This window comes from Lipotes vexillifer, unplaced genomic scaffold (assembly GCF_000442215.2).
Source record: "Lipotes vexillifer unplaced genomic scaffold, Lipotes_vexillifer_v1.1 scaffold1329, whole genome shotgun sequence".
NCBI lineage: Eukaryota > Metazoa > Chordata > Mammalia > Artiodactyla > Lipotidae > Lipotes > Lipotes vexillifer.
The window spans coordinates 1,037,463-1,047,610 of NW_006797566.1; the positions used below are offsets into that span (position 1 = coordinate 1,037,463).

Consider the following 10,148-nt stretch of genomic DNA (forward strand, 5'->3'; position numbering starts at 1 on the left):
AGGGAAAGAATGAGAGGAGGTGTGGTCAGAGTCGTAGTGGAGAGCCACACCATGGCATCTTCTGGTCCAATATAAGGGCTTTGACTCTTACTCTGAGTGACGTAGGAAGTCAATGAAGACTTTTGGTCAAAGCAATGATATGATCTGGCTTATGTTTTAAAAGTATCACTCAGGCTACTGTGTTGAGAATAGTCTCTGGGGGTACAAGAATGGAAGCAGGGAGACCAATTAGGAGGTTACTGTAGTAATCCAGGCCAGAAATGACAGTGTCTTAAAACCAATGTGGCAGTAGCAAAGGCAGTAAGAGGTGGTCAGGTTCTGGATGTATTTCAAAAGTAACCCCAATATGATTCCTTGATGGATTGGATGTGCTGTGTGAGAGAAAAAATGGAGTGAAGGGTGACCTCAGGGCTTCTGGTCTGATTCCTGGAAGGATTGAGATGACTCTTACTGGAAGAGGAGCAAGTATGAGAGTGAGGGTAGGGCAGAATCAGGAATTTGGTTTGGACACGTTAAGTCTCTTAACCGTTAAGTGGAGATACAGAATAAGCAGTTGGGTATATGAGTCTATAATTCAAAGGAGAGACCTTAGCTGAAGATATAAGCACATAGGTAGTATTTGAAACTATGAGGCTGGAAGAGACCACCTAAGGAATGAGTGTGGACAGAAGCACTTTACCCCTTAGGGGTTAGAGAAATGAGAGGAATTATCAAAGGAGTCTAAGAAACGACCAGTGAGTCAGGAGGAAAACCAAGAGAGTGGTATCCTGGAAACCAAGTGCAAAAAGTGTTTCAAGAAGGAGGGCATGTGATCAGCACTGTCAAATGCTGCTGACAGGTTGAGTAAGATGCAAATTGACCATTAGATTTAGCAATATGGAGGTCATGATTGAACTTGCGAAGAGTGTTTTCAAAGGAGCAGTAAGGATGAAAGGATTGGAGTGTCTTCAAGACAGAATGGGAAGAGAGGAATTGGAGACAGTGAATATATTTTCTATCTTCATTCCTTCAAGGAATGCCACCAAATTTCTTGTTTGGTATGTGGTCCTTTGCTCAGTTTTATTTCTTCTGAAGAGTTTGTAGGTTGCAAAGAAAGATTATTACACAGATGTGGTGCATGGAGGACTTAATATTTTGACAGGTTGCCTAACATGTGTTCATATATGATAAGAAATTTAGTCTATAAAATGTTCCAGAAGTTTCTTCTTGTAGTGTTTTAAATACTATATCCAAATATTTAAGATGTTTACTGGAATGTTGAATTCAGAGTGCCAGCCCATGTAAATGATATGTGACAAAAGCTGGAAAATATAGTCTATATTAAGAACATAAGTAAGAAACTGAAGGGAAAATCCAGAAAGTACTTAACAGTAGCTTTCAGCAAAGAAGTTATATACCACTAGATGGGCCAGAAAGTTTCCTTTCCTTTAATGATAAATTCCATTTCCTTTAATGATAGTACAGGCAGGAGGAATTAGAATGTATTATTTATAGAAATATTTTTTCTATAATGGGCATAGACACAACAGTACATGCTTTTGGAGAAAGATGGAAAACTTTCTTGTGATATGTTGGCTTTGCTTCATTTGAATTGGCATGACTCACCAGTCCCTTGAAAGGGTAGACCAAGTTCCCAGAAGAATTATAGGATGTAGAACTTTAATCTCCCATGATTTCAGAGGGAAAGGACAGTGTTTCTATTTCATCCAATGTTGATATATTTGAAAAAGCTCTTTTACTCCATCCTCATTTGTAAAATACTTCGGGACTAAGAATTACTGTTTATATCACAATGAAAATCTGCAAATGGCAACATTTTTGAAGTAGTATTTTTGGATGAAATTATGTCAGTAAGACATAAACAATGATTATATCAGTCAAAGAAATTAGAAGCAGGTGATTTTTTTTTTTTTTTTTTTTTTGCTGTACGCGGGCCTCTCACTGTTGTGGCCTCTCCCGCTGCGGAGCAACAGGCTCCGGACGCGCAGGCTCAGCGGCCATGGCTCACAGGCCCAGCCGCTCCGCGGCATGTGGGATCCTCCCAGACCGGGACACGAACCCATGTCCCCTGCATCGGCAGGCGGACTCTCAACCACTGCGCCACCAGGGAAGCCCAGAAGCAGGTGATTTAAGGCCCCTTCATTAAACATGGAGTTGATATAATAAAGTATAAGAGGATATCTCAGCATTAATCTTTGCAGCAGTAAGAGAAAACCCCTTTGGTATTGATGAGATCAGGAAGTATGATACTCGCTGTGTTCAGCATTGTGTCATGGCTGTGTCCTGAGGTAAACCTGAGGTAGACCCTTGTATCTATCAGTGAGCTAATCGTGGGTCTTCAGGACAAAGGTATGTACATACTTCTACTGAACAGGATATTAAACCTCACACGCTCCCTTTTCACAATTCAGGTAAAAGAAACATATCTAATCAGAATAAATTGTCCCAAGTCAAAGTAAATCTTGTGTCTGTATTGCTGTAATTTCTATCTTCTTTAACTGTTTTTGTTTCCTTTCATTCTCTGATTCAGGAAACTTCGAGCCACATTAGATGAATATACTACTCGAGTAGGACAGCAAGCTATTGTCCTTTGTATCTCACCCTCCAAACCCAACCCTGTCTTTAAAGTGTTTGGTGCAGCACCTTTGGAGAATGTGGTAAGAAAACTTGAGTTGTGTTCTCAGATACCCTTTGTTTTCTGTGGGTTGTTGTTCATATTTTTTTGATCCTTAGTCTAGCACAATAGTTATTCTATCTTCCCTTCATCCAGAGGTTGGAGTTGGGACTGGTTTTCAAACTCCTTTATGCAGATCAAAATAAAAAGGATCATTTCTGTTTCTACTTTCCATAACAAGGTATTTTACCTCATCAGATGCAATGGAAAAAAATGGCGTTGTGTTCACTAAGAAACCAATGCAAGATTTTGTAAGAATATTACTGATTTATGTCAGAAACAAATGGTGTTTACTCAAGATGTGAACTTCATGAGGCAAACCTGGGAGCATTTTATTGATCACTGATATCTGAGTTACATATTTTATTATTTTTTTTAACTTAAAAGAAATAATTAATTTTTTGGCTGCATTGGGTCTTCGTTGCTGCACTCGAGCTTTCTCTAGTTGCAGCGGGCGGGAGCTACTCTTCGTTGTGGTGCGCGGGCTTCTCATTGCGGTGGCTTCTCTTGTTGCGGAGCACGGGCTCTAGGTGTGTGGGCTTCAGGAGTTGTGGTACGCGGGCTCAGTAGTTGTGGCTTGCAGGCTCTAGAGTACAGGCCCAGTAGTTGTGGCGCACGGGCTTAGTTGCTCCGCAGCATGTGGGATCTCCCCAGACCAGGGATTAAACCCATGTCCCCTGCATTGGCAGATTCTTTTTTTTTTTTTTGCGGTATGCGGGCCTCTCACTGTTGTGGCCTCTCCCGTTGAGGAGCACAGGCTCCGGATGCGCAGGCTCAGCGGCCATGGCTCATGGGCCCAGCTGCTCCGCAGCATGTGGGATCTTCCCGGGATCTTCCCAGACCGGGGCACGAACCCGTGTCCCCTGCATCCGCAGGCAGACTCTCAACCACTGCGCCACCAGGGATGCCCTGGCAGGCAGATACTTAACCACTGCAGCACCAGGGAAGTCTGAGTTGCATATTTTAAATCTCTTGTATTTCTTCAAAGAATTGATTTAACACTGCTTCAATTTTGAAATATAGTTGAATATTTTGATTATATATTTATCCATAGCTAACTTTATAAAAATAGTATTTTACCTTTGCATACTTATACTATGTGAACTACTCTTTTCTGGCTGAAATAACTTTGAATCATTTGTAGAATGATGATCTGTCCAGATTTAAATTGCATTTTATTTTTACTAGGATAAGATTTATTAGCTTACTATAACATTTATTAGATCTCCCACATTGAACAGACATTTCAAGAGTTCAGAATTAGTAATCAGTTGAGATTTTAGTGTATTTTTTTTCACACACACAGATGTTGTGGTTCTTTCTTAACATTTTTGAGTTTTGTTTTGAGTTTTTCTTTAAATTCCCGAGGCCCTAGAATAGGATGCATATTAGGACCTTTCCTTACAGGAATATGGTAGATGGCTTCTAGTGCAAAATGGTACCTAACAGGCAGCCCTCATGTAGTTGACAAACATGAAATCTGGGCATGTCTTCTTCAGTATTAAAATTTTTAGATAGTATTACTATTACTAATAATAATGTGATCTATGAAAAAGCCTCATCTGGAAGACTCAGAAAAATACCTCTGAAAATTACTCACTGAAAAATTCAAAAGAAAGTGTTAGAAAACTGTTGGAGTCCTCCATAGAATACAAAAAGTTATAGACTCTATGAAACAGGAAAACAATGGTCATATGATAGCCTAAACTGAGAAAAAGCAGGAGATATTTTTCTGTTGACTGACACTTGATAAATATAGGCCAAAGAATAAATGCCAGTAGAATTAGAGACAAAATATGTCTTCCAGACCACTAAAGAGGAAAGAAAGTCTATACACAAAGATAGAAAATAAGGGGAGGAATTTAAAAAAAAAACAAAACACAAAGTATAGAACAAAGTAATATAAGTGAGACCAATTAATTCTGTTATAAACTATAAATATAAATACTATATTTATATTGTTAAAAATAAAGATTTGCTTTTAGATTAGAACAACAACAACCCAAATCAGAACCCAGTTCTATTCAATTTATGTGACATACTTACAGTGACTCACAGATGTTCAAAGTAGATGCAAACTATACCATCAAGAAAGTGAAAATACAATCCACAGAATGGGAGGAAATATTTGCAAATTATATATCTGATACAGAATTTGTATCCAGAATATATAAACTCTTATAACTCAACAATGAAAAGACAATTAACCTGGAATTCCCTGGTGATTCAGTGGTTAGGACTCCGTGCTTCCACTGCAGGGGGCATGGGTTCGATTCCTGGTCATGGAACTAAGATCCCACAAGCCGCGCAGTGCGGCCAGAACAAAAACAAAAACAAAAAACAACCCAATTTAAAATGGCAAAGAATCTGAATAGATATTTCTCCAAAGAAAATATAGAAATGGCCAGGAAGCACATGAGCACTTGATAAATAATCATTAATCATTAGGGAAATGAAAATCAAAACTACATTGAAATACTTCACACCTACTAGGATGACTATAATAAAAAAGATAGACAGTAATAAGTGCTGGAAAAATTATGGACAATAATAAGTGTTGGGATGTCGAGAAATTAGAAGCCCCATACATTGCTGCTGGGAGTGTAAAATGATGCAGCTGCTTTGGAAAACTTTGGCAATTTCTCAAAATGTTAAAAGCAAAGTTACATATGACCCAGCAATTCTACTCCTATGTTTACCCAAGAGAACTGAAAACAAAACTTATACACACAGTGTTCATTGCAGCAAAACTTACATACAAAAACATATAACAGTGTTCATAGCAGCATTATTCATAATAGCCACAAAGTGGAAATAACCCAAATGTCCATCTGCTGATGAATGGATTAAAAAAAGTTGTATTATCTATACAGTGTAATATTACTCAGCAATAAAAAGGAGTGAAGTACTGATAAATATTACGGCATGGGTGATCCTTGAAAACATTGTACTGAGTGAAATAATCCATTCACAAAAGGCCACATGTTGTATGATTTCATTTATGTGCAGTGTCCAGAATAGTCAAAGCTGTAGAGACAGAAAGTAGGTTAGTGGTTGCCAGGTTGGAGAAGGGGGATGAAGGAATGGAGAGTGACAGCTAGTGGGTATGGAGTTTCTTTTAGGGGGAATAGATTATGATAATGCTTATTACATGACCCTACAGATATTTAAAAGAGTGAATTGTACACTTTAAACAGGTGAATTATATGGTGTGTGTGGTAGGCTGATTAATGAATGGCCACCAAAGATATACAGATCCAAATCCCTGGAACCTTTGAGTGTTACTATATGGCAAAAAGGACTTTGCAGGTGTGGTTAAGTTAAAGATTTTTGAGATGGGGACATTACCCTGGATTGTTCAGGTAGGCCCTAAATCTAATCAGAGTGTCTTTATATAAGAGGGAGACAAAGGGAGATTGATGTAGAAGTAGGAGATGTGTTGGCAGAAGCAAGAGGGTGGGTGCAGGGAAGGGGTCAGGAGCGAAGGAATATGTGCTAGACAGCAGCTAGGCAAGATGAGAAAATGGATTCTCCCTTAGAGCCTCCAGACCAACCAGCCCTGCCAAGAGCTTGAGCCTGTGAAACTAAGAGAATGAATTTCTGTTGTTTTAAGCCACCAAGTTTGTGATACTTTGTGGCAACCATAGGAAACTAATATGTATGGTATATGAATTATATTTCAGTAAAGGTGTTAAAATTTTAAAAGCAAAATAACAGGCAAAGGTATGTCAGACAAATCCCTACAAAAATAAATCATGGATCACAGCATTAATATCAGACAAAGCCAGATTCTCAAGACAGATGAGTATTAACTGAAAACCATAGGTCTTCTAGTGTTGATAAGCAGTTTATGTCTCAAGTAACATTAAAGCAAAGAATGTAGATCAAAAAGTTAGAAATGGGAGAAAAAAATAAAAAGAAACCACAGTGGTAGTAGGAGGCTTTGCCGTCTTTGTTAGATCAAGGAAGAAAAATATAAATAAGAACGTAGAGTTCTGAATAATAGAATTAATAAGGTTAATATAAAGGATAGATATATTAACATTGATATCTTACAAATATATTTTTGAATATACCATATTTGAAAAATTACATGAATGGGTTATAAGAATTGTCCATATGTTATTATTAGGCCCCAAAGAAAATCTTAATAAATTGTAAAATGCAGAAAATTACACAGGCCATGTTTTTGACCAAAGTATAGAAAATTTAGAACTTAATATAAAAAAGGTTGACAGGAATTTTCAGCCACATGGAAACTTGAAAAAACAACTTAATTTGCAGACTATTTAAAAACAATTTTTAAAAAACTTTAAAAATTATGATCTACACTGATGCTCAAAGGAATGTTTATTGCCTTGATTTTTTTTTTTTTTTATACACAAGAAAGAAGGAAAAGAAACTACATCTAAAGCCAGAAGCTGGAAAGGGAACAAGAAAATAAGTCTAAGAAATAGAGTAAGTAAACATGAGGAAGAAATTAATGATTTTGTAAACAGAAGTAGAATTGTTACATTCAAGAAATGGTACTATGAAAAATCCAATGAAATAGAAAAACTTCTAGCATGCTAATTGAGAAAAAGGATGAAGAAAAATACACAGTCTTAGAAGTGAGATAAGAGTTATAATTGCAGATAAGAATAGATTGAACATTGTAAGGAAGTGATATGCATTAATTTTGTTCTTTTAAATTAAAAATCCTAACTAAGTGGATAATTCAATAAGAAAATAAAATAACGAAAATATATCCAAACCTCAGTAGGATAATAAACATGTACAAAACTGAAAAAGTAATTAAACCATATCCTTCAAAGGGACACTATGCTCCTGATTATTTGGGGTGACTTCTGTTAAACCTTCAAAGTACAGAATATTCTTTAATCTTATATATATACCAGTACACAGGGTGGTATTAAAGAATCAGAGCTCATGTTTGCCATAATCAATTATGCAGTGTATTCCACCTAATCTCATATTAACAACAGTAAAAGAAATGATTTGGATTTTGTAATGTCTAACATTTATTGAATGCTGTGTTCTAGGTTATGTTATAAGCACTTTGCATGTATTATCTCATTAAATATTATTAAAATTTTGGTATTTGCATTTTGTCCTCCTACCCGAAGCCATCATTAATCTTCCTTCTTGCTCTTCTTTCTGGAGGCTGCTGGGAACTCTGGAAAATTAAAATTCAGTAGAGCCATTCATCTTTGGAATATGGATTTCAGATTCAAGATTGTCAGTTATTTTACAAATTTGTCAAAGGGGGATTGAAAACTTTACTGGACCTTTTTTTTTTTTTTTAACTTTTGTCTATTTATTTATTTGGCTGCGTTGCGTCTTTGTTGCTGTGCGCAGGCTTTCTCTAGTTGCGGTGAGCGGGGTCTACTCTTCGCTGTGGTGCGCAGGCTTCTCATTGCAGTGGCTCCTCTTGTTGCAGAGCACGGGCTCTAGGGTGTGCGGGCTTCAGTAGTTGTGGCATCCAGGCTTAGTTGCTCCGTGGCATGTGGGATCTTCCCGGACCAGGGATTGAACCTGTGTCCCCTGCATTGGCAGGCGGATTCTTAACTACTGTGCCACCCGGGAAGTCCCTGCTGGGTCTTTTAATAGGTGGTGTTGAGGTTTCTCTTATATTTTCCAGGGTTTCATTTATTTCTCCATACTGTGTTCTGCCCATATTACCTCCTTGCCCACAGTTGGGATGTATGGCAAGCCACTGTAAACAAAAACAAAAACAACAAACTGGAAAAAAAAATTTTCAAAATAACAACTACAATTTACTGAGTGTTTACAATGTGCCTGTTTCTGCTAAGCACTTTATGATTTTTACTTAATCATTACAGCAACCCTATGATGTATATATATATATCTGTTATTATCTGTGCTTTACAGATGTAGAAATTGAAGGTTTAAGAGCTTAAGTATTTTGTCCAGGGTCATACAGTAAGGAGTGAACTAATGATTAACATTCTTAGTATATAAAGAGCTCTCAAAAATCAATAAAAATATGAACAGATTAATGAATAAAAGGATCCAAAGATATCTTTGAATATGGGTTAGATATTAGAAGATGATATTAAGGAAGTATGTTATTTTTGCAGGTTGTGATAGTTGTATTGTAGTTGTATATGAGAATGCCCTTATTTTTCCAAGATGCATGTTGAAATATTAAGAAGTATTGGGACTTCCCTGATGGTCCAGTGGTTAAAGAACTCCCAGCTCCCAATGCACGGGACCCTGGTTCAATCCCTGGTCAGGGAACTAGATCCCTCATGCCTCAACTAAGATCTGGCGCAAATAAATAAATAGATAGATAGATAAATAAATATATATATATATATATTTTTTAAAGTGTTGCAAAGTCTGTACTTTAAGTGGTTAGCCCAAAAACTGTGTGTGTGTATAGATGGCAGATAAAGTAATTATGCCAAAATGTACAACTATTGAATCTAAGTGGTGGATGTACAGACATTTATTTTACTGTTCTTTCCACCTTTCTGTATATTTAAATTTTTTCATTTAAAAATTATATTTTTTAAAATACCCAAAGACAAAAGAACATAAACAAAAGGAGAAACTACAAATGTTTAACAACCACAGAAATTTTCAAAGAAATGGGGATTAAAACAAAAAGTCATTTTACATGGCTCATGTTGGCAAACATGAAAAAGATATATAACTTGCAGTGTTGGCATATCAAACAGGCAATGTAAATTGGTGTAATTTTCTGGAGGGCATTTTGGCAACTGGTATAAAAAGTGCCCCCAGTGTACACTTTTTAATCCAGCTTCCTTTTGAAATTTTCTCCTAAGAAAATAATTGATTAAATGAGCAAAGATATCAGTCACTGTGCTATTTATAGTATTTTTTAAAAAATTGGGAATAACCTAAAAGTTCAAAGATAAGGGGTTAGTCAGATAAATCGATGGCTCATCCATAGATAGGACTGCTACACTGCCATTAAGCATGATGACATAGATCTTTCTAATATTTTCAGATGCTGATGATGAATTATTAAGTGAAGAAAACAGGTTAATAGAACCATACAGAATTTGATCCTACTTTAAAAGTAAATCTGCATTTTCTACATGTTTATGAAATTGCTGAGTGCAGAGGATTGTTGTAACTAACATTTGTATAGTATAGCAGATTTATATTCTCAGTAGTCCTGACAGGAACCCTGAGATGTAGGTATTTATTTTGCAGATGAGAATACTAGCTCAGAGAGGTTAAGTGATTTGCCCAAGATTCCCCAATTTATGGATAGTAGAGCCAGGGCCCAACATCTCCCATAGGTTTGTCTAGGATATTGAATATGGAGTTTCAATTTTAATCTCATTTTCTTAGTCTTTCCCCCACTCCTCTAAAGGGGGACAAACATACCTTCCAGTTCTTCCCAGTTCTGTGAAAGGTCAGTATGGTTGTTATAAGCAAGCACCCACTATAGCTACTGCTAGCTTCTTTCTGGGGAGGG

The 10,148-nt window shown here is 36.8% G+C and overlaps 1 protein-coding gene across 1 annotated transcript in view; it reads left to right on the forward strand.

Moving 5' to 3' along the window:
• NRF1 (nuclear respiratory factor 1) overlaps positions 1 to 10,148 on the forward strand; it is an 89,545-nt gene that overhangs the window by 8,923 nt on the left and 70,474 nt on the right. Inside the window, exon 4 of the mRNA XM_007469707.1 lies at positions 2,531 to 2,657. Within this exon, the coding sequence (XP_007469769.1) occupies positions 2,531 to 2,657 (127 nt within the window). The remainder of the gene's footprint in view (positions 1 to 2,530; positions 2,658 to 10,148) is intronic.